This window comes from Ranitomeya variabilis, chromosome 5 (genome assembly GCF_051348905.1).
Source record: "Ranitomeya variabilis isolate aRanVar5 chromosome 5, aRanVar5.hap1, whole genome shotgun sequence".
Classification (NCBI taxonomy): domain Eukaryota; kingdom Metazoa; phylum Chordata; class Amphibia; order Anura; family Dendrobatidae; genus Ranitomeya; species Ranitomeya variabilis.
In genome coordinates this window covers 542,350,357-542,372,481 of record NC_135236.1, presented here as the reverse complement: position 1 = coordinate 542,372,481, position 22,125 = coordinate 542,350,357, and the positions used below count along the sequence as shown (strand labels likewise).

The 22,125-nt window shown below is 46.1% G+C and overlaps 1 protein-coding gene across 4 annotated transcripts in view; it reads right to left on the bottom strand.

Moving 5' to 3' along the window:
- Positions 1-15,351: 15,351 nt before the first annotated feature.
- FGF1 (fibroblast growth factor 1) overlaps positions 15,352-22,125 on the bottom strand; it is a 308,763-nt gene continuing 301,989 nt past the window's right edge. For 2 of the 4 annotated variants that reach the window (XR_013215832.1, XR_013215831.1), the window contains exons 4-6: positions 19,439-19,758; positions 16,808-18,734; positions 15,352-15,987 (exon numbers count right to left, since the gene is read on the bottom strand). Coding sequence is in view for 1 of the 4 variants with exons in the window: in XM_077265843.1 (XP_077121958.1) it covers positions 19,564-19,758 (195 nt within the window). In the remaining 3 variants the exon portion in view is untranslated. Of the gene's footprint in view, positions 18,735-19,230; positions 19,759-22,125 lie in introns of those variants that run through there. The other 2 variants (XR_013215830.1, XM_077265843.1) reach the window with 2 other exon arrangements.

Genomic DNA, 22,125 nt, shown 5'->3' with positions numbered 1-22,125 from the left:
AAATCCACACTAATGGTCCAAATACCCAATTATTTATTTTTTCCAGATCTAGTTCTCAAATAGTCTGTGGTAAGTAACGTCGAAAATGGTTATCTGTTATGGGGAAGAAGTTTTGGGGATTATTAACACGCTGAGTGCCAGATGATGGTTGTCGTTTATAACTTGGCTAAAGGTTTCTAATACTCTGGCAATAAGACATGTGCATGTTTGAATCCATGTGAGGTTTTTTGCTGCTCTATTTTTTTCAAAATTATAATATAAAAAGAACTGACATAATTTTTTTTTAACTTTTCAAATCTTGCAGCGTTTTTTGCTGTTTTAGGTTAAGGCTGGGGTCACACTTAACGTACGAAAAATCGGTCCAAGTCTCCCTGCCGAGAGTCGCACAAGTAATCTCTGTATAGTCATCCATGTGCAATGCATTTGCAATGCGATGATGCAATTTTTTTGCACCTATGTATCCGTATGACATGCGTACGGCTTTACATTTCTCACTGCTTTTCCATATTGAATTTAATGGCTCAATGGGCTGAAATGAGGAACATGTGTGTGTATTTGTCACAAGCTAGACGGATGGTCCATGTGGTGTCCGAGTTTTTCTCACACCCATAGGCTTGCATTGGCGACTCTCGGACGATATATGCATACAATTGCAGCATGCTGCGATTTCACACGCACGTCAAATATGCCTGAGAAAAAATATGGTGATGTGAGCTGCCCATAGATTAACACTGGTCCGAGTGCTGTTTTCTCGCATAGCACTCGTCCGTATTCTACGATAATGTGATCCCAGCCTAATAGTGTCTCTTTATTTTGTAAATGAAAAATTCTAAAGCTTTCTAAATATATGCAATATTTAATTTCCTCACATTTGCAAGATATCAATTTGTTTGAGTGAATGGTAAAGTTTACAAGCAAAACCTGTACATGAGTGGGGCCACATTGCATGTCCCTCCCTGCACAGATTGGCCGGTAGTAGCTTCCTTGCGCAGAGGAAAAACAGGGAAAGAGACCCGGCACTACATGCCTCTCAATCTCAGAATCGATGAAAGCTCTAGAGCAAGGGTGGGGAACAACATCAGGCCCGCGGCCGGCCATTTACATCTCACAATGACTTTTTTCCTGTCCCTGGGCAGATTCCCAGGCCAGCAGCTGAGTTTAATTTCTTCTTGCTCTGTGAGCGAGCATGCTCACTCAGCATTCCCTGTTATGACCCCAATGGCAGAGGGTCTCAGAAATAATTACTAAGTCTGCAAACACAAAAAACCAGCTCATAGGGCAGTGGTAACTGAGCTGACCGTATATCTAATCCTAGCACCACAAATAGCAGCAGCCGGGGAACGTGCCTACGTTGGTTCTAGACATCTCGCGCCAGCCGGAGAACTAACTAACCCTAGAAGGGAAAAGAAAGACCTTTCTTGCCTCCAGAGAAAAGACCCCAAAAGTTGGATACAAGCCCCCAACAAATAATAACGGTGAGGTAAGAGGAAAAGACAAACCTAAGAATGAGCTAGTTATTTAGCAAAGAGAGGCCCACTAGCTAATAGCAGAATAAAGTAAGATGACTTATATGGTCAGCAAAAACCCTATCAAAATATCCACGCTGGATATTCAAGAACCCCCGAACCGTCTAACGGCCCGGGGGGAGAACACCAGCCCCCTAGAGCTTCCAGCAAAGTCAGGAATCACATTTAGTACAAGCTGGACAAAAATAAGAGCAAAGCAAAAAACCAAAAAAACAAAGAAGCAGGACTTAGCTTAATTTTGAGCGAACCAGGATCAGAAGTCAGGAGCAAACAGAAAGGATCTGATTACAACGATGCCAGGCACTGGACTAAGGATCCAGGAAGTTTATATAGCAACACCCCTGGACTAACGGCCAATGTGGGTGCCAAACAGAGGAAAGACAATCCCAGAGTCATATCACTAGTAACCACAAGAGGGAGCCAAAAAGTCTAATTCACAACAGTACCCCCCCCTTAAGGAGGGGTCACTGAACCCTCACCAAGACCACCAGGGCGATCAGGATGAGCAGCGTGAAAGGCACGAACTAAATCGGCCGCATGCACATCAGAAGCAACCACCCAGGAATTATCCTCCTGACCATAGCCCTTCCACTTGACCAGATACTGAAGCCTCCGTCTAGAGAGACGAGAATCCAAGATCTTCTCCACCACGTACTCCAACTCGCCCTCAACCAACACCGGAGCAGGAGGCTCAACAGAAGGAACCACAGGTACAACGTACCGCCGCAACAAAGACCTATGGAACACGTTGTGAATGGCAAACGACACCGGAAGATCCAAGCGAAAGGACACAGGATTAAGGATTTCCAATATCTTGTAAGGACCGATGAAGCGAGGCTTAAATTTAGGAGAGGAGACCTTCATAGGAACAAATCGAGAAGACAGCCATACCAAATCCCCAACACGAAGTCGGGGACCCACACCGCGGCGGCGGTTGGCAAAACGCTGAGCCTTCTCCTGTGACAACTTTAAGTTATCCACCACATGATTCCAGATCTGCTGCAACCTATCCACCACAGAATCTACCCCAGGACAGTCAGAAGGCTCCACATGTCCCGAGGAAAAACGAGGATGGAAACCAGAGTTGCAGAAAAATGGCGAAACCAAAGTAGCGGAACTAGCCCGATTATTAAGGGCAAACTCAGCCAACGGCAAGAAGGTCACCCAATCATCCTGATCTGCCGAAACAAAACACCTCAAATAAGCCTCCAGAGTCTGATTAGTTCGCTCCATTTGTCCATTAGTCTGAGGATGAAAGGCAGACGAAAACGACAAATCAATGCCCATCCTAGCACAAAAGGATCGCCAGAATCTGGAAACAAACTGGGATCCTCTGTCAGACACAATATTCTCAGGAATGCCGTAAACGAACCACATTCTGAAAGAACACAGGAACCAGATCGGAAGAGGAAGGCAACTTAGGCAAAGGCACCAAATGGACCATTTTAGAAAAGCGATCACATACCACCCAGATGACAGACATGCCCTGAGACACCGGGAGATCTGAAATGAAATCCATGGAAATGTGTGTCCAAGGCCTCTTCGGGACAGGCAAGGGCAAGAGCAACCCGCTGGCACGAGAACAGCAAGGCTTAGCTCGAGCACAAGTCCCACAGGACTGCACAAATGACCGCACATCCCGTGACAAGGAAGGCCACCAAAAGGACCTAGCCACCAGATCTCTGGTGCCAAAAATTCCCGGATGCCCTGCCAACACCGAAGAATGAACCTCGGAAATGACTCTGCTGGTCCACTTATCAGGAACAAACAGTCTGTCAGGTGGACAAGAGTCAGGTCTACCAGCCTGAAATCTCTGCAACACACGTCGCAAATCAGGAGAAATGGCCGACAAGATAACTCCCTCTTTAAGAATACCAACTGGTTCTGCGACTCTAGGAGAGTCAGGCACAAAGCTCCTTGAAAGAGCATCAGCCTTCACATTCTTTGAACCTGGTAAATACGAGACCACAAAGTCAAAACGGGAGAAAAACAATGACCAGCGGGCCTGTCTAGGATTCAGGCGTTTAGCAGACTCGAGATACATCAAATTTTTGTGATCAGTCAAGACCACCACACGATGCTTAGCACCCTCGAGCCAATGACGCCACTCCTCAAATGCCCACTTCATGGCCAGCAACTCCCGATTGCCAACATCATAATTCCGCTCAGCAGGCGAAAACTTCCTAGAGAAGAAAGCACATGGTCTCATTACCGAGCAACCAGGGCCTCTCTGCGACAAAACGGCCCCTGCCCCAATCTCAGAAGCATCCACTTCGACCTGAAAGGGAAGTGAGACATCAGGCTGGCACAAAACAGGCGCCAAAGTAAACCGGCGCTTCAACTCTTGGAACGCCTCCACGGCTGCAGGAGCCCAGTTAGCAACATCAGAACCTTTCTTGGTCATATCCGTCAAAGGTTTAACAACGCTAGAAAAATTAGCGATAAAACGACGGTAGAAGTTAGCAAAACCCAAGAACTTCTGAAGACTCTTAACTGACGTGGGTTGAGTCCAATCATGAATAGCTCGGACCTTGACTGGGTCCATCTCCACAGCAGAAGGGGAAAAAATAAACCCCAAAAAGGGAACCTTCTGTACTCCAAAGAGACACTTTGAGCCCTTAACAAACAAAGCATTCTCACGCAAAACCTGAAACACCATCCTGACCTGCTCCACATGTGAGTCCCAATCTTCAGAGAAAACCAGAATATCATCCAGATAAACAATCATAAATTTATCCAGATACTTCCGGAAAATATCATGCATAAAGGACTGAAACACTGAGGGAGCATTAGAGAGCCCAAAAGGCATCACCAAGTACTCAAAATGATCTTCGGGCGTATTAAATGCTGTCTTCCATTCATCTCCTTGCTTAATGCACACAAGGTTGTACGCACCACGAAGATCTATCTTGGTGAACCACTTGGCACCTTTAATCCGGGCAAACAAGTCCGACAACAGAGGCAAAGGATACTGAAATTTAACAGTGATTTTATTCAGAAGCCGAAAGTCAATACAAGGTCTCAAAGATCCGTCCTTCTTGGCCACAAAAAAGAATCCCGCACCAAGAGGGGAAGAGGATGGACGGATATGCCCCTTCTCCAGAGACTCCTTGATATACGAACGCATTGCGGCATGCTCAGGTACAGACAGATTAAATAGTCTTCCCTTAGGAAATTTACTACCTGGAATCAAATCTATGGCGCAGTCACAGTCCCTATGAGGAGGCAGAGCACTGGACCTGGACTCGCTGAATACATCCTGATAATCAGACAAATACTCAGGAACTTCCGAAGGAGTAGAGGAAGCAATAGACACCGGCGGGGAATCAGCATGAATTCCCTGACAGCCCAAACTTGACACAGACATTGCCTTCCAATCCAAGACTGGATTGTGGGTCTGTAACCATGGCAGACCCAAAACGACCAAATCATGCTTTTTATGCAGAACAAGAAAACGAATCACCTCCCGATGTTCAGGAGTCATGCACATGGTTACCTGCGTCCAAAACTGCGGTTTATTTTCTGCCAATGGTGTAGCATCAATACCTCTAAGAGGAATAGGATTTACCAACGGTTCAAGAACAAAACCACAGCGCTTGGCAAATGACAGATCCATAAGACTCAGGGCAGCACCTGAATCCACAAACGCCATAACAGGGTAAGAAGACAATGAGCAAATTAAAGTCACAGACAAAATAAATTTAGGTTGCAAATTACCAATGGCGACAGGACTAACAACCCTTGTTAGGCGTTTAGAGCATGCTGATATAACATGTGTAGAATCACCACAGTAAAAACACAACCCATTCTGACATCTATGATTTTTCCGCTCATTTCTAGTCTGAATTCTATCACATTGCATTAAATCAGGTGTTTCTTCAGACAACACCACCAGAGGATTAGCGGTTTTGCGCTCCCGCAAACGCCGGTCAATTTGAATAGCCAGCGCCATGGAATCATTCAGACTTGTAGGAATGGGGAAACCCACCATCACATTCTTAATGGCTTCAGAAAGGCCATTTCTGAAATTTGCGGCCAGAGCACACTCATTCCACTGAGTAAGCACGGACCATTTCCGAAATTTTTGGCAATACACTTCAGCTTCATCCTGGCCCTGAGAAATAGCCAGCAAGGCTTTTTCTGCCTGAACTTCAAGATTGGGTTCCTCGTAAAGCAATCCGAGCACCAGAAAAAACGCATCAATATTTGCCAATGCCGGATCTCCTGGCGCTAGCGAGAAAGCCCAATCCTGAGGGTCGCCCCGTAAAAAAGAGATAACAATTTTAACTTGCTGAGCTGAATCTCCAGATGAACGGGGTCTCAGAGATAGAAACAATTTACAATTATTCCTGAAATTCCTAAACTTAAATCGGTCTCCAGAAAACAGTTCAGGAATAGGTATTTTAGGTTCAGACATTGGACTACTGGTAACAAAATCTTGTATGCCCTGCACACGAGCAGCAAGCTGGTCTACACTTGTAATCAAGGTCTGGACATTCATGTCTGCAGCAAGCACAAGCCACTCAGAGGTAAAGGGGAGGAAGAGAGGAAAAAAAAAAAAAAAAACTCAGAATTTCCTTTCTTATTATCCCACTTCTGCAATGCATTAAACATTCAATGTTGGCCTGGCATACTGTTATGACCCCAATGGCAGAGGGTCTCAGAAATAATTACTAAGTCTGCAAACACAAAAAACCAGCTCGTAGGGCAGTGGTAACTGAGCTGACCATATATCTAATCCTAGCACCACAAATAGCAGCAGCCGGGGAACGTGCCTACGTTGGTTCTAGACGTCTCGCGCCAGCCGGAGAACTAACTAACCCTAGAAGGGAAAAGAAAGACCTTTCTTGCCTCCAGAGAAAAGACCCCAAAAGTTGGATACAAGCCCCCAACAAATAATAACGGTGAGGTAAGAGGAAAAGACAAATGTAAGAATGAGCTAGTTATTTAGCAAAGAGAGGCCCACTAGCTAATAGCAGAATAAAGTAAGATGACTTATATGGTCAGCAAAAACCCTATCAAAATATCCACGCTGGATTTTCAAGAACCCCCGAACCGTCTAACGGCCCGGGGGGAGAACACCAGCCCCCTAGAGCTTCCAGCAAAGTCAGGAATCACATTTAGTACAAGCTGGACAAAAATAAGAGCAAAGCAAAAAACCAAAAAAACAAAGAAGCAGGACTTAGCTTAATTTTGAGCGAACCAGGATCAGCAGACAGGAGCAAACAGAAAGGATCTGATTACAACGATGCCAGGCACTGGACTAAGGATCCAGGAAGTTTATATAGCAACACCCCTGGACTAACGGCCCAGGTGGGTGCCAAACAGAGGAAAGACAATCCCAGAGTCATATCACTAGTAACCACAAGAGGGAGCCAAAAAGTCTAATTCACAACAATTCCCCATTGAATGCTGCATGCCCATGCAATGAAAGATTATGTCCTGACACTAGCAGTGTCTGAGCGTTCTCTATGCACAGAGTTAGCGTACAATGCGCTCCTGTCCCACAGAAGACAGCATCCTCTGCATTTCCTTTTATGTCTATAACGCAGCCTGAGGTCTCTTGTGATGTTTATATCATAGCCCCATGTCTCATGTGATGTCTACACTGCTGCCCCGTGTGTCCTCCTGTGACATCTATACCACAGCCCCATGTCTCATGTGACATCTATACCATTGCCCAATGTCTCCTGTTATGTCTATACCACAGACCCAGCATCTCCTGCAATGTCTATACCTGCAGCCCCATGTCTCATGTGACATCTATACCATTGCCCAATGTCTCCTGTGACACCTATACTGCAACCCCATGTCTACTGTGATGTCTACAACCCAGTCCCATGACTCCGGTGATGTCTATAATGCAGCCCCAGCGTCTCCTGTGATGTCTATAGTGCAGTGCCATGTCTCCGGTGATGTCTATACTGCAGCCCCTTGTTTCTTGTGATGTCTACACTGCAGCCCCATATCCCTTATGATGTCTCCATTGATGTCTATACCACAGCCACATGTCTCCTGTGATGTTTATTCTGCCTGCAGCCCCATGTCTCCTGTGATGTATGTACAACAGCTCCAAGTCTCTTGAAATGTCTATATCACAGCCCCCTGCCTCCAGTGATGTCTATATCATAGCCCCATGTCTACTGTGATGTCTGTTGTGCAGTCACGTCTTCTGTGATGACTATACTTCACCCCATGTGTCCTCTGATGTATATACCGTAGCCCTAGCATCTCCTGTGATGTGAATACCGCAGCCTCAAGTCTCCTGTGAAGTATATACCACAGCCCGAGCATCTCTAGTGATGACTATACAGCAGCCTCATGTCTCCTGTTATGTATATGTTGTGCAGCGCCCCAGAGTCCTGGTCGTTGCAGTACTGTGGCTCCGCCACTAAGGGGAGCTATGGTACGTCTGATGGCACTGAAGGAGTTCATCTGATCAGGTATCACAGACACCAATACATTTCACAGTCGGGCCTCCGGGGGGAGCTAAGGGTTCTATTCACTAGGCCACTCCCCACCATAGTGGGTAAACTGGGGGTCAGGCAGGAAGTTAGATCAGAAAGCTGACTGGGTTGGAACCAGGCAACACCTTGTGGCAGAAGGTGTTGTGGGGGAAGATACAGTAGGGTCTCTGTCAGGGGTGGGATCCTGACAGAGGCTTGGCAACTTGAGCGAACGTAACGGGACCGTGCCTGCTCAGGATAGCGGCGGTGCCCAAGGAAGGATCAGAAGCGAGATAGATTGTGCTGAGTGAGAAACGAGATCAAAGCAATAAGAATACCAGTAGGAGTCGTGCTGTAAGACCGAGGCAACATCCTACTGAGGCGCACAACCGGTGGCCGGAACGCCGAGAGAGTATCACAATATCTAGCTTCAAGCAATACTCTAAACAGCGGCAGTACAGTCAGTCTAAGGCGGGCTGTCTCACTTAAATCACCTATGCAGTCTTGGGGGGCAACTTGTGGAGAGGGGCGACTCTAGGGTCCCGGAAGAGCTCCGAGCCTACCCGTCAAACGGGTGCCGTCCCAACCAGGACATCAGGGAGGGACGGAGGATTAGCAGAACATAATCTAATCGAGTTGTGAGGGAACTTAAGAAACAGACACAACAGTTGTGGGGACTTTCTGTAAGCACAGCAGGGAAGGACCACAACACATAGCGCTAGAAGGAAGGCACAGATTTCCACCTGTGAAGAGAACTCTGGAGGTGCCATTGGACCGGCCGGACTTGCGCAGCCTGGTGAACCGTGTTCTGGACTGAGGACCCAGAGATCTTCAGTAAAGAGGTAAAGAGACTGCAACCTGGTGTCCTCGTTATTTACTTCACCGCACCACCACCACCATCTACATCTATCAGATACTGTGCGCCCCTCGGCAGGGTCACGGACCGGGGCCTAGCCACCGTGACAACCCCAGAGCAGAGACTCAGAGGCCCGGTACCGGGTACCCCTCGGCCCTGTGGCAGTGGGGGCGCTCCAATATGGCGTCATGAACAGGATCTACTTAAGCCTGAAGAATCAGGTCATGTGTGCCTTGGAACTGTGATTTATTGTGCTTGGACTGTACTTTATTGCAAGGACTGTGTTGCGCCGTTTGCCGCCAAAATCCGCCCCATTACAGCGCTGAGGAGAGCGCAGGAAGAGAAGAGGGGCGTGAAGTGGGCGTGAACGAGCTGAAGAGCGCGAAGGACAATGGCCGCCCAGTCTAAATATTTCTGCACTGTGAGGACGTGTCCGTCAGCAGCGGAGATCCGCCTCCTGATCCTCAATGGAGGGCGGAGATCGAGGAAGCGACACCGCCCACGAAGGAGAGAGCGGGAAAAAGACCAGGAAGTGACCCACGTGGAGGACGCCATGGGCAGCAGCTCCGAACCTGACAGTGGGGTTGAAGTGGAAGTTTCCCCCAACTACCCGGATGAGCACAGCAGCCCGTTCTCCGTGGACAGCACCGAACTCCTGCGAGTCGAGATGGAGAGCTTGCTCGACCAGCTCCTTCAGCTGAACATGAAGGCCCAGGCTCCGCACCAGGCAGCGCCGGAAGAAGGTCCTCAGGCACCGGACCCTGCACCGTTACTGGAGCAACCGCTGAGACCCTCGCTGACACCGCCGGAGGAACCCGCCGCGGAGGAGGAACCTGCATCGGCTGGTGAGTCCGCCGACCCCGTCCCGCTGGCCGAGGGCATGCTGGTGGGTCCAGTAGCAGCGCCACCTCTCCCGGGAACCCATAAACTCCAACGCCTGCTACCGTGGGAGGAAGCCACGGGCATGGAACACCGTATGCGAGCCCCAATCGCCCCCACTCCCCTGCTTTGTGAGGTCCACGCGGAGCGCACAGTGTGCTGCTGGGTGAACCCCGGATCCAATCTTATGGGGTTCCCCGGGGTGGAGACCCAGGAGGGAGAGATGGTACAGGCCCTAAGCTGGGAGGAATACCAGGTCCAGCTAGAACAACAGTGGGCAGAAGAGGAGAAAACATACCAGGCCGGGCTAGAGGCCCACCATCAAAAAGACTTGGCGGTCAAGGACCGGGCCCGCAAAGATCCCACCGCTCAGCAGGCCCCGCGCAGGCAGGGCAACGTCATTGACTTTAAGCTCCGTGGAGGCTGGGGCTTTATAAAAGAACCGGGTCTATATGCTGAAGTTTTTGTTAACCGGCGGGATGTAGAGTCGCATCTTAGAGAGGGCCACCCAGGCCGGGATCTTTATCCAGGGGATGATGTCATTTACACCCGGCACCTTGGGGAGAAGGGGTGGTTTGCTCTAAACGTCCACAAGAGGCACCGCTCCGTGACCCCCTTGCCTAGGGTGTCCGAAAAGTTGTCCCCCGTGGCCAAGGTGCCCCCTTGCGGCCGGCCCACGATTACCACTGAGACCACCGTGGTCACCCCAACAGGCACAATTGCGAAGACCACGACTTGCCGCGTTATGACATCCACCGCTGTCGTGGCCACGCAGGCACCTCCTCAGGTGACCAGCGTGTCTACTGCCCAAGGACTGAAGACTGTGGGTACGCAGACCCCCAGATGGGACAACAGACCCCCTTATGCAGTACCGGGCGGTTCGCAATACCCAAAGGGGTTGCCTCCGCCGGTGCTGCCTCCTGAGTGGTTTGAATAAGCAAGAATGCTTTAATAATTGTAAATAGTTCTTCTAACTGTTTGTTTCTTGTTATGTTGCTGCTAAACCCGTCCAGGGCTAACTTTTAAAGGGATCCCTTTGTTGACCCGGGATCCCTATTGCTTTTTGGTTGTTTTTCCACTTTTTGTTTCCTGTTGAAAAGAACTGCCGCAATCATGAACAGTGCATGATACAAACTTTTTGTACATAGTTTGCACCTTATTAAAGGTGCTCCCTACTGGTTTTACTTCAAAAAGGACTCTTTGTGAAGATACCACACTGGAACCTTTGCTGAGTACGGACTGGTAGCTTGAGAAGATATGCTACCTCATAGAGACTTGGTCCCCTCTTAAAGGGGATGTTCATGTGTTGCACTTAAATGGTGATATTGCTTTAAGATAGGTAGCAATAATGTTTTGACGAAAGAAAGTGATGATAATGTTTACATGAGAAAGTTATATGTGTCCAACTAGTTGATTGTAAAGAAATGCTGATAATGTTCCCTGAAAGAAAGTAAGAGCTAGATGAGGGATGCAGTAGGCCCATAGGGGTAGACGTAGTGTCCAGCATACATGTCAGTAAGCAGATAATGAGAAGGTTTAATGTTATATAGAAAATGTTTGATAATGTTGATAGACGACGAGGATAGAAGGTGAACCCTGAGTCCTCCTAGGAGTCATGTAGAGATGGCTCAGTGCTCTTAAAATGAAAGTAATGTTATGTTCTATACTGTGTATAGTAGTTGAAAAGACAGAAGGCTCGGGCTGAAAGGAGCGGTCCTGTAAGAAAGGAGAGGCAGTAGGTCTGGTGCCGTTAGGACAGGCGGTCCTGCAGATTTAAAGAAGGAGAATGTAAAAGTTAAATTGCCTTATAATGTGATTATAAGAAGGTCTTTAGCGGATTCAGAGTGTACATCCTTAAAGGCGATGTTAAATTGTTGTTCAACCATTTTGCACTTAGTAGAATACCCGGTTGGGTAAAAGAAAGTTAGTTATAGCATGTTGCTATGATATTTAACCATGTTTGTAACGTTCAAGTGTCCTCACCTCCCATAAAGGGAAGCCTGTTTAAATATGCTTTCTGTTATTGCACTCACAAAAATTGTATGTCTTTTTGCTAACTTGTATTGTTGTTTTCTTCTCAGTCCCGGAGTACTGTGTTTAACCAGGGGGAGTGCAGCGCCCCAGAGTCCTGGTCGTTGCAGTACTGTGGCTCCGCCACTAAGGGGAGCTATGGTACGTCTGATGGCACTGAAGGAGTTCATCTGATCAGGTATCACAGACACCAATACATTTCACAGTCGGGCCTCCGGGGGGAGCTAAGGGTTCTATTCACTAGGCCACTCCCCACCATAGTGGGTAAACTGGGGGTCAGGCAGGAAGTTAGATCAGAAAGCTGACTGGGTTGGAACCAGGCAACACCTTGTGGCAGAAGGTGTTGTGGGGGAAGATACAGTAGGGTCTCTGTCAGGGGTGGGATCCTGACAGAGGCTTGGCAACTTGAGCGAACGTAACGGGACCGTGCCTGCTCAGGATAGCGGCGGTGCCCAAGGAAGGATCAGAAGCGAGATAGATTGTGCTGAGTGAGAAACGAGATCAAAGCAATAAGGAGAATACCAGTAGGAGTCGTGCTGTAAGACCGAGGCAACATCCTACTGAGGCGCACAACCGGTGGCCGGAACGCCGAGAGAGTATCACAATATCTAGCTTCAAGCAATACTCTAAACAGCGGCAGGACAGTCAGTCTAAGGCGGGCTGTCTCACTTAAATCACCTATGCAGTCTTGGGGGGCAACTTGTGGAGAGGGGCGACTCTAGGGTCCCAGAAGAGCTCCGAGCCTACCCGTCAAACGGGTGCCGTCCCAACCAGGACATCAGGGAGGGATGGAGGATTAGCAGAACATCATCTAATTGAGTTGTGAGGGAACTTAAGAAACAGACACAACAGTTGTGGGGACTTTCTGTAAGCACAGCAGGGAAGGACCACAACACATAGCGCTAGAAGGAAGGCACAGATTTCCACCTGTGAAGAGAACTCTGGAGGTGCCATTGGACCGGCCGGACTTGCGCAGCCTGGTGAACCGTGTTCTGGACTGAGGACCCAGAGATCTTCAGTAAAGAGGTAAAGAGACTGCAACCTGGTGTCCTCGTTATTTACTTCACCGCACCACCACCACCATCTACATCTATCAGATACTGTGCGCCCCTCGGCAGGGTCACGGACCGGGGCCTAGCCACTGTGACAACCCCAGAGCAGAGACTCAGAGGCCCGGTACCGGGTACCCCTCGGCCCTGTGGCAGTGGGGGCGCTCCAGTTGCATCCCCATGTCTCCTGTGATGTATATACTCAGAGCCCCTCTGTATCATATGTGATGTATACGCAGCAGTCTCGCTGTCTCCTATTTGATTTATACAGCAGTTTCTGTGTCTCCTATGGGATGTTTACACAGCAGTCTCAGTGACCCCTATGTCATGTATACTATACTGCAGATCTCCAACTGCTTGAATTCTAAAAATATAATGCAAGCAGTAATGAATTTCCCACTGGGAGGAGACCTGCAGTGTAATATACACTCACCGGCCACTTTATTAGGTACACCTGTCCAACTTCTTGTTAACACTTAATTTCTAATCAGCCAATCACATGGCGGCAACTCAGTGCATTTAGGCATGTAGACATGGTCAAGACAATCTCCTGCAGTTCAAACCGAGCATCAGTATGGGGAAGAAAGGTGATTTGAGTGCCTTTGAACGTGGCATGGTTGTTGGTGCCAGAAGGGCTGGTCTGAGTATTTCAGAAACTGCTGATCTACTGGGATTTTCACGCACAACCATCTCTAGGGTTTACAGAGAATGGTCCGAAAAAGAAAAAAAATCCAGTGAGCGGCAGTTCTGTGGGCGGAAATGCCTTGTTGATGCCAGAGGTCAGAGGAGAATGGGCAGACTGGTTCGAGCTGATAGAAAGGCAACAGTGACTCAAATCGCCACCCGTTACAACCAAGGTAGGCCTAAGAGCATCTCTGAACGCACAGTGCGTCGAACTTTGAGGCAGATGGGCTACAGCAGCAGAAGACCACACCGGGTACCACTCCTTTCAGCTAAGAACAGGAAACTGAGGCTACAATTTGTACAAGCTCATCGAAATTGGACAGTAGAAGATTGGAAAAACGTTGCTTGGTCTGATGAGTCTCGATTTCTGCTGCGACATTCGGATGGTAGGGTCAGAATTTGGCGTAAACAACATGAAAGCATGGATCCATCCTGCCTTGTATGGAGCATCTTTGGGATGTGCAGCCGACAAATCTGCGGCAACTGTGTGATGCCATCATGTCAATATGGACCAAAATCTCTGAGGAATACTTCCAGCACCTTGTTGAATCTATGCCACGAAGAATTGAGGCAGTTCTGAAGGCAAAAGGGGGTCCAACCCGTTACTAGCATGGTGTACCTAATAAAGTGGCCGGTGAGTGTATATCTGTATTTGGTTAAACTTAGTACTTCGAGACCTTTAAAAAATGTATCATTGCAAATGATCGACTGCGCTCCAGACTGACGCAAATCTGGAAAAGCAGATACGAGTAGCAACATCATCAATACCATCTAATACCACAGCCGCACCAAAGAGAAGCAGCTCCAGCCATGGCATTAGGGGTGAGTTAATTGAAGGGAACCTGTCATGCCCTTTTTGTTTTCAATTGCCCCCAGTGTGTTGTTAGTGTTGCATTGTGCATCACTAGCATTGTTTTCTGGAAGAAAAGCTCCCAGTATATATGTGTAAACATATTTTATGCCATAAGTAGTTTGCATGACATATCTTTCATTTCAGTTATAGGGGAGGCACTTTTTACTGCTTCAGTCACAGTCAGTCATGGTCCTGTTCAAAATTATTAATGTGCCACTGCATTACGAGTGATTGCCGTGACTCGGCTGACATCACTGCATCAGCCGCGGAAATCCCACACATTCGCACTGCCTGTGCGCATGCTCCATGGCGGTGAGCGGGAAGTCTGACTAACTGAAGAGATATAAAGTGCCACCCCTATGACTGAAACTAAAGGTATTTGATGCAATCTACTAATGATTAGTGATGAGCGAGTATACTCGTTGCTCGGGTGGTCTCCGAGTATTTGTGAGTGCTCGGAGATTTAGTTTTCCTCGCCTCAGCTGCATGATTTGCGACTGCTAGACAGGCTGAATACATATGGGGATTCCTTAGGAACCAGGCAACCCCCACATGCACTCAGCCTGTCTAGCAGCCGTAAATCATGCAGCTGCGTCAATAAAAACTAAATCTCCGAGCAATGACAAATATTCGGAGACCACCCGAGCATGCTCGGGAAAACCCGCGCAACGAGTACACTTGCTCATCACTACTAATGATATAAAGTGTTTTTACACACACCTACTGGGAGCTTTTCTTTGAGAAAACAATGTTAGTGATGCACATTGCATCGCTAACAACACGCTGGGCCATATTAAAGCACAAAAAGAACAGGACAAGTTCCCTTTAAATGTTTGACCAAATACAGCAGGGTCATTGTCAAGTTGATAAATTTGTAAAACACCGAAGGATGATATGAATATGCAAATGACCTTTGGCAGAAAAATGTTCCCCACCGCTGTAATAGAGGTTGGACCCCCATGGAACATATAATGATTGCATAATCTGCTAATTTGCCAACAATTTAGGAGATGGATAAACCCTTTTTAAGACCACAGGATTTTATTAGTTTTTCTATCAGACAAACATCTACATTTTTTACAGCGGCATAGCACATCAAGACTTGTTTTTTGAGAGATGATAGCGAGGAATCAGAGAAAGGTTTTGTGTTGATTTTATAAAAAAATAGTGATATTTTGAAAATATTTGATATCATTATATACATTATATTTAAATAAAATTCTGCACTCTTGTAATATTCCCTCCATAACAATAATTTTTTTCATGGAGGACCCATAGTTTCTCGTAGATAGTGTGGGTTTTATAAGAGAATGCACTGCACTGAACAAATAGAAAAGCTGTTTCAAAGAGACAATGGATATGAAATGTAACTAATACAATGTTACATGTGGAGTAAAGACAAACAAGAAACAATGACAACACAACACAAGGCTTTGATTTGCCATTCTTAATTATTTATGCTACATTTTTATATTATTTAATAATACATTTATTCACATGTATGACAAGGACATTTTTACACACCTCAATGTAGCACATTCCATTACAATACTGATTACTTACAGTCATAATATACTTTGCATGTGCATTATATCATATAGTGCTTGTCTTATTTCCACAAACACAGCACAGTTTTGTTACCTCACAATATGGAAGATTTGATCTGGTTCATGTGCAGAAGGCAGCTATAAAAGATCTGCTAATGGTCCCTTCTTCTCTATCCTCTTCTCCTTCCCTCCAAAGAAATATTGTAAAAGAGTAACTAAACTTTATTTTTTTTTCCATTATTGTGTCCAGTATGAAAAGTAATACAAATTTGTAATGGACTTTATTGGGGGGTTTGGCTTTTTTGCTGCTAAAAATATGATCAAAGAGACCTCCGAAATCATGAGTTTTTTTGGCTTTTCTTGTTGTAGTGAAACATTTATCTCTGTCTATAGGATAAGGGTATGTGTCCACGATCAGGATGGCCGGCGGTATCGTTGGCGCGGCAAACCCGCTCGGCGCTAAGCCCCGCCCCCTTCTGGGACGCGATGATGCCGGATGTGTTCATTGCACACATCCGGCATCATCGCACCCCTCGCATAGGGCCCTGTGTAATTCCTTGCGGCGGCGCAGCGGCGCCGCAAGGAACACGGACATGCTGCAATCTTAAAAGACGTGCAGCATGTCCGGAGTCGCAGGGCCGACGGATGCGTGTTTCCACGCATAGTGGACACGGGATTTCAAAAAATCCCCTCCACTATGCTGGAACATCTGGACGCTGCGTGTTTGACGCTGCGGCCCCACACAGCGTCAAACACGCAGCGTTTCCTGAACGTGGACACGTACCCTAAATAACCGCTGTATTTCATTCTTATTAATATTATCAGCAGTAGTAGTAGTTTATGAATTTCTATAATTGCAGCATTTCCTACAAATCTTTAGTGAGGTACACATTATAACAAATTGATCAATGGAATAAACCGCATAAAACTTAAAACAAGATACAATATGAGGGAACAAACTTACAGCATAGAGATATACATGAGATGACATGTAAGGAACATCTGTTGTAAAGTAATATTAGCAATTTCCTATTTAGAGTCCTTATTGTATATATTGTTACTGTGATGGGGATACTGCAACAGTGAATGACCAGAAGATCGTGGCGTCTGGTTGCACAAACTCCTGCACTGATTAGAAGTGCTTCTCCATCCTATTAAACTGTGCAGTTTTTCCTTGCTCTGGCATTGCAAGGGTTAATTAGTTCAGTTGATCTCCTGGAGCTTTCCATCCTCAATTGTTTCAGCTGTTCTGTGTTGGCCACTCCACACTGGTATATACGCTCACTACTTGCACTTGAGAGTTACCAGTGATAATTTTTCCACTTCCCAGTTAGGAGTAGAAGGAGAAGTTCAATGGTTGGAGTAGGCAGTTTTCCAGCAGAGCTCTGTGTGGAGCTGGTTTGTATGTTTATCCTTATCCTTTCCCATTTGGTTTCTCCTTCATATTCTTCTTCTGTTTTCCCACTGTGTTGTTTTGTGAGTGTATTTGTTTGCTTGTTGTCTTCTTTTATCCCTGTCTGTTTACCCCTGTCTGCCTGGTTAGTCTTTTCCCATACACTTCAGACTCACACCTCCCCGGGTAGGGGAGGGAACAGATAAGAGTTAAGATAGGAGCACGCTATAATGCTATATGTATGCACCTAACTCAACCAGAAAAAGAAGAAAAATTACTCTTATTTTACTCACTTGTGGGGCAGTCAGGTCTGAGGGGTGTCGATGTTCTTGGTCAGGTGCCTCCCATCTTCTTATGATCACCATCCTCCTTCTTGCTTTGTGTGGATGAAGAACTGCGGTGTGCAGGTGCTAGGAAAGGTCAAAAAGCCCTTGCAGTACTGCAATACTTTCATCTGCCCTCAACAGGGGAGAAAAATATGCCTGCACATGAGAGTGATGTTGGGGTACCCTGTGTGGATGATGCAGGACTACGTCATGCACATGAAGCAAGAAGGAAGACAATGATTGTAAGAAGATGGGAGGCAACGGACGAAGACCAGCGACATCCCTCGGACCGGACTGCCTCGCAGGTGAGTAAAAGTTGTTTTTCTTCTCTTACAGGTCAGGTTGGGGGCTTATATACAGCATAATAGAATGCTGTCTGTCAGCCCTGAAAGATGGTGGTCGTATCTCATAATGGCCAAACCTGGTGACAGGTTGACGTAATACTAGGAACTTCATGTTCTGTTTTCTATATTTTTGTCTAGCATCATTAAATCAATGTATGGTTTCTGGATATGCAGTTCATATTTTTTTTCTAACTGAAATAGTACCTCTTCCAATTGGTGATGCTCTACTGATTCTGGAACGTTTGTTCTTTATTCTTCCATGCCCCTCAGTTTCAAAGTTATGTTTCCCAAATGTAAATTTTCATTCAATCAACTGGGGATGTACCACAGAAGTTTTCTGTGGGGGAGGCTGCATTTTACCCTGTATGACAGAAGTTCTGCGATATACACTCAATTGTTTGGAGGGCTTGCATCTTTATTACCCGGAGTATAACATTGGAACGAAGGGTCAACAATAAATTAACTGTTCTAGAATCAGTTGAGCAGCGCCAATTGGATGACGTAATTGGTTTAAATTTTAAAAATCCAGTGAAAGGTCCACTTTAAAGCTAATTTCCACTAGTAATGTTAACACACTAGTTATAGTAGTTATAACATTCTGCAACAATATTAATTCACTGCTTATTTCCTCCACAAAGGTTACAAACAATGCAATGCTAGCATTACTTAGATCACGTATAATACAGAGTAAGTGCACATCCCTTATTTTAAGCTGTTTTTCACATTTAGTTGTACATGTTAAACCAAAGCCTTGTCTATTACTGGTATCTAGAATATAATTAGAGTGAGTGTAAAGGTACCTTCACACGAAGCGACGCTGCAGCGATAGCGACAACGATGCCGATCGCTGCAGCGTCGCTGTTTGATCGCTGGGGAGCTGTCACACAGACCGCTCTCCAGCGACCAACGATGCCAAGGTCCCCGGGTAACCAGGGTAAACATCGGGTTGCTAAGCGCAGGGCCGCGCTTAGTAACCCGATGTTTACCCTGGTTACCAGCGTAAAAGTAAAAAAACCAAACAGTACATGCTCACCTGCGCGTCCCCCAGCGTCTGCTTCCTGACACTGACTGAGCTCCGGCCCTAACAGCACAGCGGTGACGTCACCGCTGTGCTTTCACTTTCACTTTAGGGCCGGTGCTCAGTAAGTGTCAGGAAGCAGACACTGGGAGACGCGCATGTGAGTATGTGCTGTTTGTTTTTTTTACTTTTACGCTGGTAACCAGGGTAAACATCGGGTTACTAAGCGCGGCCCTGCGCTTAGTAACCCGATGTTTACCCTGGTTACCAGTGTAAAATATCGCTGGTATCGTTGCTTTTGCTTTCAAACACAACGATACACGGCGATCGGACGACCAAATAAAGTTCTGGACTTTATTCAGCGACCAGCGACATCACAGCAGGATCCTGATCGCTGCTGCGTGTCAAACGAAACGATATCGCTAGCGAGGACGCTGCAACGTCACGGATCGCTAGCGATATCGTTTCGTCTGAAGGTACCTTAACTGCAGTTCTGTAAGACCATGGTGTGTTTTCATTTCTCTTTTATACTTTACTTTGGTCTATTAATAATATGAAATGTTTTACAGCAATCTCACACGTAGCAAGTTACAGTAGTCACTGAGCAGTCTCTAGTCACTTGACACTGGTAATGGAAGGAACAGAATGGCTTTCTGGCCATAATGCGTCCGAGATCCTCGCTTGCTTGTTCCGTTTTTCTTAATGCCAACAAACCAGTTCAGTTCAGCGTATTTCTTCGACTTGTATGTATTGTAGCTGTTCTCCTCTACAGTCTCCAGAAACATGCATTCCTCATTCAGCGTCATCTTAAAAAAAAAAATAATAACCTCAGTTTATTGCTTGTGGGAAAACTAAACTTTGGTGTTATATTTAGAGAACTTGGATGGGATTGCTGTGTTAGAGCTACATTCTGGCTAAACAAATTATTGCTGTTGGTCAGGACTTGAAACCAAAGCTACCCTGGACTTCCTGCTGCGGCTCTGTCTGGGATTTATTTAAAATCTGCTCTTTTTGCATTTTTTACTTACTGTAGGCAGTGTTTAACCACTAATGGAACCACTTCTGACAGTTCTTGTGTTTTTCTCGCTGTCATATTTACATGCTCCAAGTGAGGAATATAAAAAATAGGGGGAATTCCGCATAAATGGCAACATTTGACACATTTCTTAAAATGACTTCAATGAAGTAAGCTTTTAACTCTATACACAATTCTAGTAAGGCTGTGTGCACATGGTGCGCTTTTGTTGCATTTTCGTGGCATTTCTTCAGTACAGAAATCGGCCATAAATGCTAGGGAATCCTTATGCCAGCTAACTCAATGAGAATCCTGAAGTGCTGTGCACATGATCAGTAATTTTCCTTTGAGTATTTGCAGTATGTTTTTTTCTGCAGCATGTCAATTCTTTGTGCGGATTTTTACAGTTTTTCACCCATTGACTTCAATTGAGTCAGTCAAATTCGCAGAAAACGCAGGTATAAAAATGTTTGCAAAATCGCTGTTTATTTGCTGAGTTTTTTGCTTGCATTTTTACACACTTCCTATGGTACTTCCCATACTGTCATCTGCGTGACAGCACAAGAAACACCAGCACAATGGTCCTGATCGGTGGTAACGTTACCGTTGGTAAGATCATTACCATTGGTAAGATCGCTATGGGGTCATGCCGTCAGATGTCAGCGTGACCCCGCAGATGTGACTGTGACCTGCAGTAAAAAGCTTACTGCAGGTCAGAGGCGTCAGCTGATGAGAGACTTCTACTCGCATCAGGCTACGTCTGCTGTCACTGATAACAAACTGATTGGAGAAGTAATCATCAGCCATCGCCTGTGCTTAAAGTTAAAAAAAGAAAAAGAAAAAAAAAGAAAACATTTAAAATAATTAAATACATATTCAAATAGAAGTAAAAACACCTTATACTCACCTAACACTAAATCCCTGATGCCCTTGTCTCCTATAAAAAATGTAAAATAAAAAAACAACTGTAGTGCAGCAGGGTTGGTGAAGTGCAAACATGCAGTGACCACCGAAAGGTTCAAAACAAATGCCTTTAAATGTCCAAAGAACCTTACAACTGGAACACAAATGGTATCCTCAGGAACGCAGCTGGGAAACAACACAGTTTGTAACGAGACACATTGCCGTGGGCGACTGCACCACCATGTCACACTGAGGGGCGCCAGGCCTTTTGGCTCCACTTGGCACCGTCTTGCCTCACACAGGCTGAAGCTTTGCAGAGCCACCTGCTCTGCCGCTTGCAAACCAAGACTGACACACCTAACCCTTTGCTCCAGGGTTATTACAAAGAATCTGTAGCCATAAACCACTTGTAAGACCTGGTCAGGAGGAAGCGATCCACCCCACTACCATCCTGTAGTCTTCTCCAAAAATAGGCAGGTTTTCTTAAATCTGCCAACTTACTTTTATTTTACACTGCAATCACAGCTATGCCTGTGACTGCAATGCACTCCCGTAGCCTCAATACGATTCTGTGCGCATAGTGACCCTCGCATATAACACCTGTCACTGCCTCACACAATATATACTCACTTAAATGCCCAATTCCCAATGCCCTCTTCTCCTGTAAACATAAAAAATAAACAACCATATATGCTCTCTTGTCCACCGTAGTCCACGTAATCCAGAGTGTCCCATGGTGATCTCACTTGTACAACAATCACATCTGGAGATGTGACTGCTCTACCAGGCAGCCGGCGACACACTAAAAAGAGCGTCATCACTCCCACAGTGTATAGCGGTGAGTTCCCATGAGAGAGGTCAGACAAGTTCATCAGCTGATGAACTCCGGTGATGTCACTTATGGCACCACTGAGCAGCACTACTAAACTATCTCACACAGCAGTGGTGCCGTAAGTGAGATCACCTGGGCTCATCAGCTAATGAACTCCGGTGAACTTTCTCACCACAGCTCTGCGATATACAATGCAGGAGCAATTGCTTCCTGTGTTAGTGTTTAGCTGGCTGCCCTTGATAGCAGTCACATTCGGACACCAAGCCCTAATCCTATTACCTTGATGCACTGCATCAGAATGAAAAAGAAGGTGTTGAACCGGGAAATTACATCACAAAACATTTTTTTTTTTAATATCTTTATTTAGCTCAAAAAAGCATTTATTGCTGTACAAAAATGCATGCAAAAACGCAGCAAAACACG